This window comes from Rhinichthys klamathensis, unplaced genomic scaffold, assembly GCF_029890125.1.
Source record: "Rhinichthys klamathensis goyatoka isolate OS25496 unplaced genomic scaffold, OSU_Roscu_1.1 h1tg000234l_1, whole genome shotgun sequence".
Lineage (NCBI taxonomy): Eukaryota > Metazoa > Chordata > Actinopteri > Cypriniformes > Leuciscidae > Rhinichthys > Rhinichthys klamathensis.
Window position 1 is genome coordinate 238,850 of NW_026606757.1, and position 19,834 is coordinate 258,683.

The 19,834-nt window shown below is 37.8% G+C and overlaps 1 protein-coding gene across 1 annotated transcript in view; it reads right to left on the reverse strand.

Annotated features, from left to right (window-relative positions):
• The window catches only part of pik3r1 (phosphoinositide-3-kinase, regulatory subunit 1 (alpha)), a 30,131-nt gene extending 11,333 nt beyond the window's left edge, over positions 1 to 18,798 (reverse strand). The window contains exons 1-2 of the mRNA XM_056265493.1: positions 18,553 to 18,798; positions 16,824 to 17,429 (exon numbers count right to left, since the gene is read on the reverse strand). Coding sequence (XP_056121468.1) covers positions 16,824 to 17,154 — 331 coding nt within the window. The 5' untranslated portion in view covers positions 17,155 to 17,429; positions 18,553 to 18,798. The remainder of the gene's footprint in view (positions 1 to 16,823; positions 17,430 to 18,552) is intronic.
• Between the last annotated feature and the right edge of the window lie 1,036 nt (positions 18,799 to 19,834).

Sequence of the window (19,834 nt, forward strand, 5' to 3'; positions counted from 1 at the left end):
GTATCAAGAGGATCTTTACAGTTAGCAGAGTTTCTTAGAAGGAATGACTCAAATTAAAAGCTTGGAGGCTGCCTAAATGAAAAAAAGAAGAAAAAAAAACACACACATGAGGAAATGGGTGTTTAAGCCATTAGAAATAAGTCTTTTTTAGTCCAAAGGATCTGGGACTTTTTTTCTTCTTTTGCTAGCCTGGAAGATAAGTAAAAAAAAGTTATATTGCTCATATCACACCCCTTCTCTTGAACTCAACTTTGAAAGGCAACAGCCATCTGGAGTCCATTACTGGCAAAACGACATCGAGCATAAGGAGTTATTCATTTTCTGAGAACTGCTGAACTCGAGGCAGGGGGAGTGAACGACAGATCCCTCATATAGAAATTTAGAGAGTAGTGCCACTTTGGTACGCCGCACTGAGGGGTAACCTTGTGCCCAGACGGACACCTTATCCAGCCTGCTACTTCTTAGAATCCAGATTCAAAGCGCTGGGCTAATTTTACATTAGCTCAAAATGTTCTGGTCAAAAGTGACAAATATGGTTCTGGAATATAACAAATTCTTCACATTTACCATATAAGTTTGGTGAATTAGCTTAAGTCACTATGCTGTCTTGCAGTTGAGACTGCCTCAGTTTAAGTCACACTATGGTGGTCTGTAATAACAAAATAATTAAACAATTACATCATAAGTCAATGCACACCCCATTTCATCACAGAACTGAATATTCCAAGAGTCTTGTGTTTATTTACATGCATTGGATGGGCATTTACACAGAGGGTGGGAGGCTGGAAGGGGAGGGGGGATTGAGTTGCTTCTAAGTAACTCAGTGTGACTTGATAGCACTGGCCTTCCATGGGGCTAGATTGAATGACATTCAGGATTGATGATAGTGGAATAGTTCAAATGTTTTGGTTCAAGGTTCCACTTGAGTTCCATCCCTGAGACACCGTCTTTAGGATCTTGAGTAAATAAAGAAGAACTAGACTAACTTTCTAGGTGTACGACCATGCAAAATACACCGCAATGGAAGGTTGCTTAAAGGTCTAGAGATCTTAAAGTCTTAAAGTTAAAAGAGCCCATCCTAAAGTTTTACCCAGAGTCTGTACTTCATTTTAAGTCAGGCTATGTAAACACTCTCCTTAAAAAGCTGTGTGACTGTCCATGCTAAGTATTAGCAAGCAACACTAACAACTGGGCAGTTCAACAAGTGTCGTGATCTCACACAATATTATACTCTCATCAACCCACTGTGAGTAGCAATAGTGGTAACTTAGTGTTATTGTGAACAATTCTCTAGAAAGATCCACAAGAAAACACCTTTCGTTTCCAACTACTACGCTTAATTTATCCAAGCTTTGCAGACAGTTCAGATCACACAATCAACCAGGCAATGGAAACGATTAAAGATGCATTCATGGTCAAGCTCAAGTGCAGTAAGACTTTACTGCTAAAGGGTAAACATTAACTAATTGAGCATGAAAAAAAGCTTAAAAAGCCTCTAGTTCTCTGCAAGAAAATTAAACAAACAGAAAACAGGCAAAAAAAAGAAAAAGAAAAACGGCCCAGCTCAGATTCAGACAGCCAATCGGTGACTGCAGATTTTGGTTGCCACAGCAACTCTTGGAAGAGGAAGAGAGGGCCCATGTGCAAGTCTGAACATGCGTAGTAAGGTCTGAAATGTGTTGGTTCTGTTTTTTTTGTATGCCATATAGGATGCAAGGAAAGGGACCACAGGTTAAGGAGGGAAAAGCAGCTGTCTGGGTTTTGTGGAACAATCTGAGCAAGAGCAAGAGCAAGATCAGAGGAGTTGCATATGGTGCTAAAGATAGTTTCCTCAGCAGTTAATTTTAGGGGTCTACTTGTGTATCTAGCATTTCCATCACTGACTAGTTCTTCTTTGAAATGTCATTCTAGCAAACAACTAGTGATCACATTTCCCCCAGAAATCAATTAAGGACTTTTTTTTAAAGTGGTTAAACCTGCTTTTGAGGAACAGGTTTAACTGCTATCAATCGTCAAGGTGTAGCAGAAATCAGTTTCCATTAGAGTCATCAGCTGCTCTGGTTACTGTGAATATTTGTACCATGTATGTTTACATGTACTACATGTTATTTTTCCTCTTGGCAGCTTGACAGATGGTCCCTTCAAACTTAAAAAAAATAAAGAAAGAGCTGTGTGAAGATTCTTTAAAAATTTGGTGTTCCAATAAAAAAATAAAAAAATAAACTGACATTAGTTTAATTTTGGTGAACTATACAAATTCGGAGACTTGGAGCATTAACATTTTCCCTGCCAGCGTTTTAAAAGTTGCCATCCACCTCCAGGGTTAGGGTTAGGTTTTAAATTTTTAACCATTTTCACAATTTTCATGGCCCCAGAATATTTTGTTGTATGAATATCTGAACATGCAATATAAACTATTCTGAAGTGCATGAATGAGTGTATTCTGTCAGTGTGAATTGACTGCAGACAGAAGCGTTTAGCTTCACTGGAGACGCATGATCAACATACTTCAAACCCTTGATTTCAAACTATGCTGCACTATATTCAGTTGCCCACTGTCATATGTCATTTTCACTGTGCTGTAAGTAAAAATGACTTACCTTGTCTTTATTTGCAAAAAATATGATTCCCAGTGCGCACAAACTTACCAGATTACGAGTCCCTTGTTGTTTAGTGTTTACTTCCTTTTTATTCATATTTGTTCCAACAATTTCTTTATTTGTGAAAAATACTGTAATCGGTATTACAGAATCAAGAAGTTGCCATTTAAAGTAAGTCTGTTTAATTTAGAGATGTATTTTTTAATTAATTTTCAAATAATTTATTTCCAATTTATATAATATAATATAATATAACATAATATAATATATAGGCTTTACATATGCTACCCTGCTCTCTAAGATATTGGCCATAAAAAAAAACAAAAAAACAATATCGGTCGACCACTAATCTGCTTACATATGCTATCACTTGTTTCTGCTTCTTCACATGTCTTTTGATCAGGAGATTCAGAACTTTTTCAGAAGATGCCTAATAGCTTCCCCTACAGTATAACAGTGAAAACAAGCGTATTCAAATGACAGAAATTTCCATCAATCAGGGGGAAAGAGTTGAAGAAGTTCATGTCTCCTACAAATCATGTTTATGCAATCAGTTGTATATAGGGGTGTAACGGTACATGTATTCGTATTGAACCGTTCCGGTTCGAGGCTTCCGGTTCGGTACGAATACAAACCGTACGATTCCTTGGACCATTTTTCCTACCGACAAAATTCGCGCTGGCGCGACCACCACAACGTTGCGCAACATCAAATGGCAAGCGTAAAGAAAGCGGAACGAAACTGCGCTACTCATGTGCTTCACGGATCGTTTATCAGTTCGGAGTTCGGACCAGCAACATCTGTGCAGCGCGAGCCGATCTCGATCAAGCGACATTGTCACTACACAGCGCTAAGATCAAGTGAAGAAAACATTTGAAGTCGCCACTGAAGTAATAACATCGCTGCGAGATCTAGTGAGAAGCATTCACATTTCTCCGTTATTAACCGTAGATTTCTATTAGATCAAACAGCGCTGACGTGGACACCAGGAGAAATATTGTGCCGTGAATGAACTAAGTTAGTAATACTTTACGTCCACAGACCAGCAACATTCACCATAACTGTAACCAGTTTGGCTGGAATAGTGAAATGCTTTCAAGTACTTCACACATCTTTTTCCAGCACTTCAAAACTCAAATATTATATAAATAAATATTTGAAGAGTTCAGATGCAAAAGCCTCTAAGTGCCATTTGAAATTTTCTTCTAGAATTATCATTTTTATGAAGCTTGTATATTTAAGTTCAGTAATTTCACTCAAATGACAATTAATAGGTAATCTTCATTGCCATTTAAGTGAAATTACTGAACTTAAATATACAAGCTTGATAAAAATAAAGAAAATTTCAAATGGCTTTTGCATCTGAACTCTTCATATATTTAGGCTAAATGTTATTTTTAATGTGATGACCAAAACATTATTTGTTCATCCTTCAAAGATGACACCCATTTATAAACCTGAAAGTTTCAAGATGTAGGAAAACTCACAATTATTTAAAAAAATATTTTTTCTTTTAACAAATAGGAAATTTCTCTGGCATTTCTTACATTTTGCTGTATCGAAAACGTACCGAACCGTGACTTTAAAACCGAGGTACGTACCGAACCGTGATTTTTGTGTACCGTTACACCCCTAGTTGTATACATTAAATCTTCAGTAACATGCAAAGAAATAGGCAACCAAAAGCTTATTAAAATAGCCTAGATGAGGAAAATTCAGAGTTGTCCCCTATTGGTTACAAAAATATCACTTCAAATCAAACCAAATCTATAACACTTCAAATCAAAAGTAGAAAGAGGTTTTCTTAGATCTTGCATAAAGAAAACAGGCTCTATGTTTTTCCAGTTGCTTTAAGAGCTGTGTTTATGGTTTAGTTTGCATGCATGGTTTACCTGCTCAGTGTTTGTTCACGGATGGCAAATCAATATTATGTCAGTCAACACAACACACTCCTGCTGCTGCCAAAAGGGATGGGCATCTTCGGTCCCAGGGCCACTGTCCTGCAGAGTTTAGCTACCTGTAGCTTTCTATTTATCCTGAAGACCTTGATTACAAACACACCTGAACAAGCTAATCAATGCCTTCAGGAATACTAGAACGCTTCAGGCAGGACCACAAATGCCAATAGCAGTAGCGCAGGCATTTGGAGTATGTCAGAAATAGAATGGGGCATCATTTTATTGTCGGGAACTTGTGTTGTGCCGCATCCAGTGTAGCATCACTGATTACAATGGGTTCTATCTGCTTTTGTCGAGTCGCTTGCGTCTGGTGTAGACACGGCGTTATGCTACATAACAGTTGTATAATTTGGATCAGTTCTGTATATATAATGTTTTATGATGTCCAATTTGGAAACAAATCAAACTTTAAATTTGTAATGCTTTAAAATCATCCATAACTAATCTACTCGCAAAGTGTTTGTAAATCATTGTGCTGTAAGGGAGGACTTTGCTTTTGAGAAAGTATACAGTGTGTAATACGTCAGAGAGTTATAACCAGCGCAAATTTTTCTTAAAACAATCTAAAAAGAAAAAAACTGGTGGTGACCAGTCACAAGACGCAAGATATAACTTTCCTTAAACATACTGTACATTTTAACCTAATAACTCTTGAAATTGATATAGGAGTATACGGACATGTCAACTACCCACTAAAAACCACATATTTAATTATTAAAAAAAAAAGACAAAGTGACTTCTGACTTCTAGAAAAAAAACAATCAATGACAAATTATGTTCCCCCCATTTCGACAAACAATCCAAAGAAACAGAATTAAAGTAGTTGGACTGTACTATATTGTAGGGGTGCTCCGATCAGGATTTTTGGGGCCGATCACCGATACCCGATTACTGGAATCTGTATCACCCAATACCGATCACAGGGTCTATTTGAAGCCTTCTATTTATCATGTAGCATTATTTATTAAACTATATTTAACATCAATGTACATTACAATTAAGAGAAGACAAAGTATCATGAATTGACACCAGTGTATTTATTTGCAAGCAACATGTCCAGCATATTAAATTAGCAGCCTGTGCTTGTTTATTGGGAACAGCTTAGGGCTTGACAAATACAACTTTCCTGTAAAATATAAAATAAAATAACGATAAAAGACAGAACATCTGAGTCTTTAAATTTAGCTTTAGACTACTTTAAACTAAAAACTACAACAAAAAAGGCTATAGCCAAAATAATGTTTTGAGTCAGTCAGCCATCAGTTTTTCTAATACACAAAGGGTTAGTTCACCCAAAAATGAAAATTATGTCAGTATTTACTCACCCTCATGTTGTTCCAACCCCATAAGACCTTAGTTCATCTTCGGAACACGAATTAAGATATTTTTTGATAAAATCTGAGAGCTGGATCATTCCTCCATACTAGTCCATAGGCTTCTTCAGGGATCGAACTTGCCGGCCTCGAAAAGTTATTAAAGACATCGTTAAAATAGTCCAAGTGACTACAGTGGCTCAATCTTAAGTTTATCAAACGAAGAGAACACTTTTTGTGCGCAAAAAAACCCCAACAATAACGACTTTATTTCAACTATTCATTTCCTTCTCTCTGGGCCTCGAGTCAGGTTACTAGTTTAACAGCGTACGATCTGTTGTTGTACGTCACACGCATCACCCACATGATCAGCGTCGGCCAATAGTGAGCCTACGTGTGACGTAACTCTACGCAATTACACTAGTTTAACTGACTAGAGGCCCAAAGAGAAGGAAATGAATAGTTGAAATGAAGTCGTTATTTATGTTTGTTTTTGCGCACAAAAAGTATTCTCGTCGCTTGATAAACTTAAGATTGAGCCACTGTAGTCACTTGGACTATTTTAACGATGTCTTTAATAACTTTTCGGGGCCGGCAAGTTTCAATCCCTGAAGAAGCCTATGGACTAGTATGGAGGAATGATCCAGCTCTCAGATTTCATCAAAAATATCTTAATTCGTGTTCCGAAGATGAATGAAGGTCTTACGGGGTTGGAACAGCATGAGGGTGAGTAAATACTGACAGAATTTTCATTTTTGGGTGAACTATCCCTTTAAAGGACCACAGGTAGTAAAGTGCACAGCAAAAAAAACACAAAAACAAATAAAAATACTTCTTAAGCATCAATATTTTGGTAATTTTTTTTTTTTTTTTTTTTTTTTTTACGGATTAAGAAAGCCACCACTACTGGTCACATCTATGGTTAGATTGATTTGTTTAGATCCAGTGAAGTCTGTCCCACCACTGTTTCTAATAGGGGTGGGAATCTATGGTCACCTCACGATCCGATTCCGATTCTGGGAGTCACGATCCGATTCCAGAACGATTCTTTATCTATCTTCCCCCCCCTTATTAATTCATTAGTTTACATAAGTAATTAAGTACTTTTAAAAAAATAACTACAAATTAATTTTTTTTAATTAAAACAGTTGTATGTTAAGAATTTTAAACTAATATAACAAATAATAAAGAGGAGCGTAGAAAAATATAACAAACAACAAACAAAAAGTGCTTTCAGTAGCCTATAGATTATCTGAACGTTTTCCATTCAAGAACTGTGAGTGATTTTTCTTCATCTTTACTGTTGTTTTTACTATGACATCATAGACTGCGGGAGATCTATTAAGCTGCATTCACGCACGCATCTCTTTTGAAATAAAAGAAGTAATGCGGTGTGTCCTGTCCGTTTAATCCCTTAAGACATAACTGGCTGTGTTTACGTTAATTTTGCACAAGTACATTAAACCACTACACGGAGTCGCACAGCCGCATGCGCGAGCAGTCTCACAAACAAAGCGCGCGTCAGCATTTGAAATTGAAAGCAGCCTTCTGTTACTTATTGAGATTCATATTTTGAATATATAAGTCCACTGCATTCCAAACCACATAAATGATCACTTCGTGTAACATCAAAGAAAGCGCGCGTCTCTCACAGCGTATCCTGTGCAATGAAGCCTGTGAATGTCCTTGTAATTCGCTTCAACCTTTCCGAACTTTATGAAAGATTATTTTACGGAAGGTTCGAGTGGTGTATGTGTGTGAGGAATTGGAAGCAAGCAGAATACGGGTGTTTCTAAAGCAAACTCAACGTCATCGCACATCTGGTTAAAAACTAAGCTCAGAATCGATTCTGGAATTCTCAGAATCGATCCAGAATCGTTGGAGAGAGAATCGCGATGCATCGATGGATCGATTTTTTCTCCCACCCCTAGTTTCTAAGGTTCAATATTGTCCCCCACCAATTTTTGTAACATTGAGGCACGCACGGATGTACCTAATACAAATAAATAAAACATCTCCAGTTAACTAGCAGAGCATTCATTTAGTTCGCTATTAAATAAGAAATCTAGCGCTAAAATGTGGTGTTGTTTTTTACTCAAGCTGCGCGCTCGTTGCCGCGGCGATCAGTGTCATGGATACAGTGTTCTCTGTGGCTCGTGCAATCTTCACGCTTCAATCTATCGCCGTTGTGGAGACTCTATTCATTCCGGTGAGATCACAAAATAAAATGCACACAAACGTGAACTGATGAACATATTCAGTTTTGATGAGAGAAAAAAAAACTATACGAGGGGGGATTAGAACCCGTAACCTCTGACACGCTTGGCAAAATATCTACCACTAGACCATTGAAGAACTCAAACGTATATTGCGGATCGATGGATTTATTTACAGGTTGAGCAGAGAGGCTGCACAGTTTGACAAGCTGGCAGCGGCATGGTACACACATTGCAGATTAATAATAAATTGTCTTTTCCACACACCTTGTAGAATTGCCAGACCGGTGAAGCCATTTTTACTAGGGCATAAAAAATTGTCTCGCGAGTTTTACGTCATCTGATCGGCTTTTCTGGATCGGCCTTTATAGAGACCGCCGATCACACATCCCAAAGCAATTATCGGCCAATTATGATCGGCGACCGATCAATCGGAGCACCCTTACTATATTGTCAAAAAAAAAAAGAAAAAAAAAAGGCGTTACATCTGATATGTTCTCTCCCACCGCTGGTATTTAGATTGTAACTTATACAAACACTTCCATGTCTCCTCACATAACCAACAGGCACATCAACAATAAATGGGGGATGGGGCAGTACCAAAAGTCTGTGCATATTTCAGTTCTGCTTTTTTTTCTTTCTGCTGCTCTTGCTCCACCTCTTGCAATGTGTTGCTAATCCGCCCAGCAGACATGCTTGTCCTTCAGTAAGACGATTTGCCAATTCAGCCCTGTCTCTCTGGAGGCGGCCATTAATGAAGACCACATGTACACACTCTCACGCACATCTCAATAAACACCAGCTTTCACCACGGTACCACCTCCAATCACGTCAACTCTACTGAAGTCCAGTCCTTGCAGTTTGACTAACTTTTTTTCAGGTTTTGCTCCACCTCAATTTCAATGCACTTTTGACCCAGAGGCCTCAACAGATTTGATCTCTTGTGACTTATGCAATGCAGCACTTTATCCTACAGAAAGAGTTATCTGGGATCAGAGAATGTCAATTTAAAACAGTGGATGTTTAATGGCTGCTCCATACCCTGGAAAACATGGTCAACTGGATCAGCATTCTTTTCGCTAGAGCACTTTTCCGCTGCCTACTGCACCAGTACTTAAAGGCGATTGTAATGATTCGTCATGATGCTAAATACAGTGACCGGGAACAGGCTGTTCAAGCTAAGCCACAGGAACGTGCACCATTACGCTCACGGCCACAAACCAGTTCTGCCCCGGTTATAACCACCACGATCTAATGAGCGCTTTTACCCTGCATGGGGATGAAGTCTTTAACAGGACAATAAACCTGGCTGGGCTTTGTCTATCATTTGTTGTCCAACGATGGAGTATATAATGGAGTGTAAGTGTATATATTCAACGGCTTACCAAAATTGGACAATAAAAGACTGGAAAAAACGACGCCTGGTCTGATGATTGGTGACTTTGAAGACTCGGTGGGTTGGTATTCGATTTGAAAATGTGACATTCGAATATTCGTTTTTTTGGGGGGGGGGGGGGGGGAGGGGTTTGCACACCTGGCATCCCACTCGATACCGTTCTCATTCGCACTTGAATATGTTTTACACTATAAAATCTGGTGAAATATAATACTTAACATATAACTTCGTTATAGCTACTTAATAAATATATTTGCTTCTTCTTGGACTACTAAAAGTGTTCCTGCAACGGGAGTATTCTCTGACTAGAGCGCAGAACAGCGGAGTGTGTATGGACAGAAGTGCATGCCTGAGCTTGTATTTTGGGTTAAGCTGCGTTGCTTTGACATTGTGGAACATAGAATAATAGAAACAAAATGTATTATCCTTTTTACCCGCTATTGTCAATCTAAATTAATCTACTGCGAGACTTTGAGATTTTACTGGGAAGTCACGTCACAATTTCGTTTTTCTTTATTTAAATTTCGTTTTTCTATATTTAAGTTATTAGTTTTTTTATTATTATCGTTTTTATTTATTTAAATTTCGTTTTTCTATATTTAAGTTATTAGTTTTTTTATTATTATCGTTTTTTATTTAAATTTCGTTTTTATTAATTTAAATTTCATTTTTATGTTTTATTTATTTTAACTTTGTTTTTATTTATTTAAATTTCGTTTTTATTAATTAAAATTTCGTTTTTATGTTTTATTTATTTAAATTTCGTTTTTATTTATTTAAATCTACCCTACTCTGTCAGTGAGAAGACTATACCTTATTAAAAATATTGCTTAAGTTAAAAGACCTGCGTGTGTGTGTGTTTTATATCACTAGTGCAGTGTCTGTTCTCGGAGCATATAAGCCCTGCTCGCGTGAGGCGCACTGCTTCTTTATTTAAATCTACCCTACTTTGTCAGTAATTTGTTAGTGAGAAAAATATTAGACTACCTTATTAAAATATTGGTTAAGTTAACAGACCTGTGTGTGTGTGTGTTTTATATCACTAGTGCAGTGTCCATTCTCGGAGCATATAAACTCTGCTCGCGTGAGGCGCGCCGCTCTGTAGTTTATTAAAAGTTTAATAATTCTGAACGTGTCGCGTCTCGCCTGTCTATCTATATTGCACCAAATATGACACTGCACTCCCTTGTGAAGTCGTTTGGATGAACGGTTCTCGAAATAATCAAAATGCAAACGGACAGACAGACATATAGAGATTCCGAAGCTTCGAATATTCGATGTTTATTACTACCGAAGCTTCAAAGCTCAAAAAATTGTATTCGGACCACCCCTAGTGTAAATAAATACATCATAGCATCAGAAGATGCAGCTTTTGTTTCCTCTACAGTGAAAATATGGACATTGCTGATATTGATTTCATTTGATAGTGTCTTATTATTCTAACTGAACTAGTCAAAATAAATCATTTGACAAGAAAGACGACATTTAATAAGGTTAGGAAAAAACTATGAAGGTAAAAAAAGTGCCCCCGAAAATGTATTTAATGTGGCAAATATATATTCTTTTTTTTTTTTTTTTAGGTACTTTGGCATAATATATATATATATATATATATATATTGGCTTACTGCTTGGTTAGGGCAAACTGCACATTCTTTACAAAACCCAGCAACAACTCTCTCTCAGAGAGCTGCTCCATGCAGCAGATGTTCCACCGAGTGCTGAAGAGGCCCCTCAAAAAGGAGAAAAGCACATTATCTCAAACACCAGCAATGCCTTCCCCAAACCAGGTCACACCATCAGTTAACTGCCACAGCTCTCCCTGGCAGTTTTCACGCGCACTTTCTTGGATAACTTTTGTTGTTTGAAACATTTTCATGGTTGATTAATTTGTTATGTCCTGCATTTATTGCTGGTTTCAATTTTGTGTGTACAATAGACATTTTTCAAACACCGGTGCATAGCAAAAAAAAAAAAAAAAAAATTGCATACATTCAACGGACATGAAGAACGTTATGTAGTAGTGTGTATGAATGCACCAATCCGATATCCAGTATTGGCATTGGCTCCGAATCTACATTTTTTCTGAATCCGGTATCAATCAGACGGGAACGATCCAAATCCAATACTGTGCGTACTCGTGGTACTGTTAAGCTCTACAAAAGGCAAAAAGGCATTATGAAGCATCTTACATGTTTTTGAAATCTGCATGTTTGCGTATCTGTGGATTAGAACCTCGCAGTTTCGTCTACACACATATACTGAAGCACGTGTGACGCTCGTGTTTTTTTTTAGCATCTGTCATCTCATTATGAGGACACTCCACATGAACTTCATCTCCAGAGTTTCTCTGAGAGTTCACTTTATAAACATTTACCATTGCATTCAAGAAAATCTAATCACATAATACATTACTAAAAGGTCTTCATGACAACTCATCAAAATAAGTTTGGTTTAACCTGAAGAAATTATAACAGAAATATAGTACCATTGCACAGTAGAATGTACGGTGTAATACTAATACAATTGATTACAAAATATTTTTTTAAGTAATATCAAGTTCTCATACATGTTTTAATATAAACAGTAAATTTGCCAAAAAATAAAAGGTTTTATTAATTTTTATTTGATTACATTTTAAAAGGTTAACTAAATTGTTTGTTTTATAAATTGTTTTGATTACCTCCATTTTTTTAAGTAAATTTGTATTTAACATTACAGTGTTTTTCTATTTTATGTACTCCTGAAAGTAAAATAAGCCACTATAAACTTATATAAAGATCCAGTCATGAAAAAAAACACTGATATACCATGAAACCGCCAGAATCTTAAAAAGTAGCACGATACAGATTTTTGGTCATACCGCCCAGCACTACCAGTTTTATCGAAATAAATTCTCAATGCATTACATGGACCTAGCAACAACCACAAGAGACCTGCATCTCAGATTGAGATGAAGATAAAATAGCAGATAAGCATATAGCTTCTCTAAATGTAATGCACAGACTGCATCACCCCTGCAAACTGCATGCTAAAAGACTGCCATTTATCTCACGAAGTACAGGAATGTGGGCCTTGCATGGACTTGTGGTTGGATCAAAACTGGTTAGTCCATACAAGGTTTGATCGCATCATCTACTTTAATTGGCTATGGAAATTGGAAACAGAATCCTGAACTCCAGAATACCGAAACAAAGAACATTTAGTGGCTTTACTGAATGTTTTATATCTAAAGCAGGCAAATACTGAATGATCAGCCACACATTTTGAACATAATCCTTGGTTATTCGGTCTAAAAGATCCCTAAATCTAAGTGACGTATACTTAGAAGAAAGGTTGAAATTTGAAGGATTTTAAAATGTAAACCGCTTTACTAAAGAAAAAAAACGCCAACTAAAGCACCACTACTAAAAAAAATCAAACCTAAAATAAAAATATTAGAATAACTTATCACTGGTTGGTTGTTGGATGACTTGACGACTTTCATGACCATTGTGGCCATAATTCATTTAGCTATTGGCAATGTTATTGTATTATACTATATTGATAATTGGAAAAACATTCAACCATTATTAAGTAGGCGATGTTGGAAATAATTCATGAACATAGTGTATGTTTACCAGCTCAACTCATTCTCCATGCAATAAAACAGAACAGTGTCAGATAAAGAGGAATTCTAATTTCCATAGTACAGAAAAAGTTAAAGCCATAAAAGATGCTCCATTCAGTGCTCCCTGAACGGAGTCACGCACAGAAAAAGCCAACTTGGAACCGAAGTGAAGGAAAAACTGAGCAATACAATTTGTGGACCCAGAGTGCAGTTGAAAGCTTTACCAAGAATAAGTAGTAAACAATGAAACAAGAATTCTGCACAATGCTGGGCACGGCACATACGGATCCTCTCACTCTAGACTAGAGGCCCATAGAAAGGAGTATGGTAGTGTTTAAAAAAAAAAAAAAAAAAGCCTGGGAGGCAAAACGGACAGAAATTCCACATCTGCTGTTCTCTTAAGTGAGTCTCAGCTGCTCACAGAGAGAGAGAGAGAGAGAGAGAGAGAGAGAGAGAGAGAGAGAGAGAGAGAGAGAGAGAGAGAGAGAGAGAGAGAGAGAGAGAGAGAGAGAGAGAGAGAGAGAGAGAGAGAGAGAGAGAGAGAGAGAGAGAGAGAGAGAGAGAGAGAGATGTCCCATGCTAAACACTCCCCCTAAATCAGGTCTGACCCCAGAAGAATAATCCAAAAATTCAAAGAGGAAGATGGAGAAATGAGAAAGAACGATAAAAATCTGAGAAGTGCAACCTGGGTGCCTTTAATATACAATGCATTCACGCTGATCTCAGTAATGCCATTTACCAGTATGGTTGGTACACTGTAGGGGTGTAACGGTACACAAAAATCACGGTTCGGTCCGTACCTCGGTTTTAAAGTCACGGTTCGCTACGTTTTCGATACAGCAAAAAGTAAGAAATGCCATAGAAATTTCCTATTTGTTAAAAGAAAAAATATTTTTTAAATAAGTGTGAGTTTTCCTACATCTTGAAACTTTCAGGTTTATAAATGGGTGTCATCTTTGAAGGATGAACAAATCATTTTTTGGTCATCACATTAAAAATAACATTTAAATATATGAAGAGTTCAGATGCAAAAGCCATTTTAAATTTTCTTCTAGAATGATAAATTTTATCAAGCTTATTTAAGTTCAGTAATTTCACTTAAAAGGCTCGCGCTGCACAGATGTTGCTGGTCCGAACTGATAAACGATCCGTGAAGCACACAATGAGTAGCGCAGTTTCGTTCCGCTTTCATTACGCTTGACATTTTATGTTGCGCAACGTTGTGGTGGTCGTGTCCTATGGTCGCGCCAGCGCGAATTTTGTCGGCAGGAAAAATGGTCCAAGGAATCGTTCGGTTTGTATGCGTACCGAACCGGAAGCCTCGAACCGAAACGGTTCAATACGAATACATGTACCGTTACACCCCTAGTACACTGTAAAAAATAATAATAATAATAATGTATTTATACTAAATTACTAAAATATTTCTTACCTTTACATTATACAGACTAACATTATGAATCAAAGTTAAGGTAAGTAAACTAAGGCAAGTATTCATAGTATGCGACACTGTTTTTTCACTTTTAATACTATAAAGCTGCTTGCTTTAAATAAATCTATTGCATGAAGTGCTATATAAAAAAAAAAACGTGTATTTGACTTGACTGTGACGAACATATCCATAATCCATGTAGCTATGATCAGATGCTTTCTTAACTGCTGTTTTTTCATCGAAAGGTTCTAAGAACGGTAAGGAACGGTTAAAGTTATATTTCCAGTTGAGCTTCGTTCGGCACGGCACAATTACAAATCGTTCTCTGCCTGGAATTCTCCTGTGCTAGTAAAATAATAAAATGAACACTAAAGAGGAAGAGCCAATTGCTGAATTGGTGAAAATCTGTGAGATTCGTCTTTAAGACATTCCAGATGTTTCTTATGCCGTGAGTCTCTGCTTCAGGCCCCACACAGGAAAGCACTTTATTTTTGGCTATTAAATTCTTTTTTCTTTTTAATGTTTCAAATAATTTTATAAATGAGCTCAGCTAGATCTGGAGATTCATCAGGAATAACATTTATGTCATATAATGAATGACACATAATACCACACACACAATGCCACCTCAAGCATCTCTATCGAGAATGAGGGGCATTTTCTGGCATTTCACTTCTCTCTGCACTGATTCTTTACGCAACAGTTACCCAAATAGGCTAAGAGGATTCAAGAGAAAAAAAAAAAAACATACGGTAGTCATTTCAAATGAGGAAGAGAAACCAGAGATTTTCTAGCAAGGCCGAAATAATCTTCCTACAGTGTAATCAGCATCAGATGTCAATTATGTCATATGTAGATTAGAAAAATAAATCACTGCTAAGTCAAAAGTGTTGAGTTTGAGATCTGGAATTTTTTGTGGTTTTAGTGGTGGAGTGGGGGATTGGGTTTGAGTCCTGGTTCTAGCGTGTGAGCAGCATAATGCCATGAGCTCTGGCAGTTTTCCAGATCTGCTTCTGGTTTACATTCCTAAAAACTGCAATCTCCAAGTCTCAACCCCTATCCAGTGTAAGAGCTTCCTCTCCCTTCCCTTAACATGGACACAATTCAGAATAGGTATTGAGAAAAAAAGAGGCCATAGTGTCAATTTAGCCACAGTTATGCAGCTTAAGCAATCTTAATTCTTGACCACCAGGAAAAAGTTAGCTGGGTTTTTAAAAAAACAACAACAACAACAACCTCAAAGATAAAAAGTTATGTACTAGTGTTTTTATGCATCAAACCACATAGGATGAGGAAGTAGCACACAAGTTGATTTTGAGTGCCCTATCTCACTTATGATCTAGCCTATGTTTCATAACCTGACAACATGAACACATCGTTCAGTTGTCACCATGACAACTGAGTTTGTCTTTCTGGTTCTTATTAAGAACCTAAGGCAAACAAGCCTCAAAAGCTATAGTGTGAAAGTGCCCTAAGAATCTGTATTGTATCATTCACAATACATAGATCAAGCTTTTTTAGACACTAGAAAAGAAATGGCAACAAATGGCACAACAAAGACAGCATAAGAGCAAACCTACAAATTAAGAGAACTGGGTGATTTTAAAGGAGCCATAGGGGGCTCGAAGCACTCGTACTGTGGCTGTGTGAAAGATGCAGCAATGCCAGACAATTACAAACTACTGTGTGCCTCCATCCAAATCTGGGCTTCCTGCCATGTTTGCAATTACAAAACATAGCCCAGTGCAAACCTTAAACAGCCTTAAATATTCAGGCGACATTTGTGTGCTGCAGCTATAAATCCAATCTCTTGATGAAATGGTGGTGTAAAATCTGGTCGCTAGTTACGAAAATGGAATAAGTGGTGAGTGGGTATTTTGAGAGAGGCAGTGGGTTTGGCATCAGCATGAATGGATCTAGTTAAGTGGAAAAAGGGTTCGTTAAAATTATGCACCAACCAAGCTAAAAAGGTTGACAATTTTTTAATACTGCAAATACATGAAGATCTGCTTTGTGACCACTGGTTAAGGTCAACTCTGGTGACCAAATATTAATCAAAGGGTTAACTATATAAAACTTCTGTGGAATTGAGAAACTATCTAAGTAGCAGCACAAAATGGTAGAAAAATCTGAGGATTTAAGATACTTTGATAGATACTTTGATAAATACTTTCAATTCTAAAGCTAATTTGCATCATATGCAAGGCATGTTTTAGTCCAGTTAGCAATACTTCCAGATCCCTGGATGTGGCAAAAAGGCTGAAAATATAATTCAGGGGAAATTTTTTAGCTTACTCACTTTGCTCAGAGTCTGAGTCTGGCCTTGCAGTCCCCGGAGCCACAGGTAGAGGCCTTGGGGGCCTTGGTTTGGGAGTTGGTGGAGAAATCTTTTTCTTGCCGATGAACTCCACGTACGTACCAGGAAAGTCCCCCTTTTCTTGAGTGGTTTCATTAAAGCCAGGGAGCCATCCAATTTCTTCTGGTCTCTCCTCTATGCCTTCTACGTAGCCAACTGCAAGTAGTGCACCCTTGTTGACTGTAAGAATGTCCCCAACATGCAGGTTAATATCCTCCTCCCTTTCTTTCTTGTAGTCATACAGCGCTCTGTACTGATATCCTTCTGCACTCATTTTGATGGTAAAGTTCTGGTGTCACAAAAATGATAATGACTGCTCACAAAGGTTCTTTAAACCAATATTTTTATGAGGGGCAAGAGTCGAAGAAAAAAGGGTTTTATCCAAAGACTTTACGCCTTTATTATCATCCACACTGGATAGTCTGTCTGGACAAGTGGATTATGTGAAACTAATAGTCCAATGATTGGGTGCACCTTCAAGGTGCTTCTTACAGACTCTTCCCATCTGTGTGAGGCCTGTTCCTCTGGATCTTACAGAGTAACTGAAACCTGCAACACAGAAGAGAAGCCATTACACAAGCCACAAAAAAAAAAAAAAAAAAAAAAAACATTTCAAACAGCAACTCGCCTTTCATGGTGAAAACAACTAGTAAATCTACTCGTTACACATCATTTGATAGAATACAAACATATACGTTCATATAATAGTAATAGCCTACCAAAAGGCACAACAAAATATCCGTTTTATTTATTTTTTGATAGTAGCTTAATAGCACAAACAGCAATAGATTATAAATGTTCTGCAAGTAGCCTAAATACTTTTTTTCCAAGTAGAACTAAACTAGCAAAATATTTTGATTATTTATGGCGTGATTCTTTGTTATTCTCTGTCTTCTAACGAGACAATGCAAATTTAAAAATGTTAAGCACGGTATACCTAAATTAACAAAGAAAGCGTCAAATGGGAAAACACTTTTTGAAAAAGTGCAAATAAAAGAACAAACGGCGCAAAAGAAACTCCAAAGAGTTAAAATGCTGACAGAGGAAAACTCTCCTTTGAGTTTCATGTGACAGATTACAATAATTAATCGGCGCAACATTAAGAACGAACATGAATAACTTAACCAAACATAAACTGAATGCATTCAAAAAGCAAACAAAGTGTAAGTTTGTAGAATTAAAATGTAATAGCAATACTAAAACCACAATCAAATCAGATAAAAATCACACACAGCAGATCCATTAAAATCGAACTGGATGTTATTCCGAATGACGAGTCAATGCATTAGGCGTTGATAGAAGACGCATGAAAATATATTTATATTAATTTTGAATGTTCGGGGTTAGCTTATTGGCTAATGTTAGCCTTAAATAATATAACGGATTATTAGTGAACCATATAAATGTATACGCACAAAAACATTAGAAAGATTAAAGTTACAACTTAATTTGCGATGCTAAAAGCACAGTGGCGGTAGAAAATAAACCGCCAGTGTCAAGTAGTTGAAGTAACGTAAGTGGAGAGTCAGTAACGTTAATATTCAGTTTGGACACGCTGTACTGGAACAATCGACACAGCTAAAGCGATCCTGCCAAACCTCCCATAATCTCAACAATACAATACACACCCATCCTAAACACATTGCATACTTCATAAAACAAGCATACATACCGAGCAGTGGTTAAAAAAGAGAGAAACTGAAGTATATCTGCGAACTTTAGTAAGTTGTAAGCGACCCGATCATGAAAACCAGGGCCGAGAAAATCTCCTTCGCTTCCCGTAACTCCAGTTTAAGCAGCTCTCCAACAAATCCACCCACCACAAACGCTAAAAACACTCCACATACGACGCTTCTTTGGGGAAGTAACATACAGCAGTGGGGTACATTTCAACCCGCTAATTGAGTTTTTTAGTTTTTTTTTTTTCTTTATCTCAATGATTGAGCTCGTTTCCCGACAGTAAAGCCGACTCCGCCCGAGTCACCACACACTGAATCCCCTTCACCGAACGCAAACCACGCCCTCTGCGCTGCGTCAGCACCAGTCCCCCTTCACGCCCCGCCCTCTAGTTAGTTGTGCTTGCGAAGCAAAGTATTACCATGGTTTTCTTGCATACTACCGGTACTTCTTCTTCTGGGCAAAACTGCGGCGCACTCGTCCCGCACCGTTTTTTATAGTCTCCTAGCCTAGTCTCCACGAATGAGGCGTCAAATCGTGGGAAGAGTAATATCTTCAAATCTTAATGTCATGGCATGGTGTTGGTTCATATCATGTGCAGCTGCCAAGCCATTCCCTAGCAACCAAACAGAGTACCCTAGCAACTGTTTAGCAAGACCTATATCTCAGCATCAGAACATCGTATGGGGGTTGGCTCTCTTGCAAGCAACCAGGATTTCCATCATGTTACACATGCTAGCTGTGAATAGCTACATAACCGTGATTAACTAAGTGCTAAATCATGATAAGAACATGCTAAAAACTCTATACAAACTCCATAGTAACCATCTATGACAATGAGCAACTGCCTAGCAACACCCGAACAACCAACCACAACACCCTAGCAAGCCCTTACAACCAATCATAACACCCTATCAACACCATAGCAACCACCCTGAACACCATAGCAACCACATAGCAATGCCCTAGCAACCTCCCAGAATACCATAGCAACAGCCTAGAAGGACCTTAGCAACCACCCACAACACCTTAGCAACACCCTAGCAACCCCCTGGATACCCTAACAACAGCCTAGCAACTCCATAGCAACCACCCACAGAACACTGGCAACCATCTAGGAATACCATAGCAACAACTCAGAATACCTTAGCTGCCACCCAACACCTTAGCAACCACCTAGCACCACCCTAGCAACCACTAAACACCCGAGCAACCGAGTGCCGAATTTTGCAATTGCAAGCACCACTCACATTTTCTTCAGAAAATGTTCGTCTAGT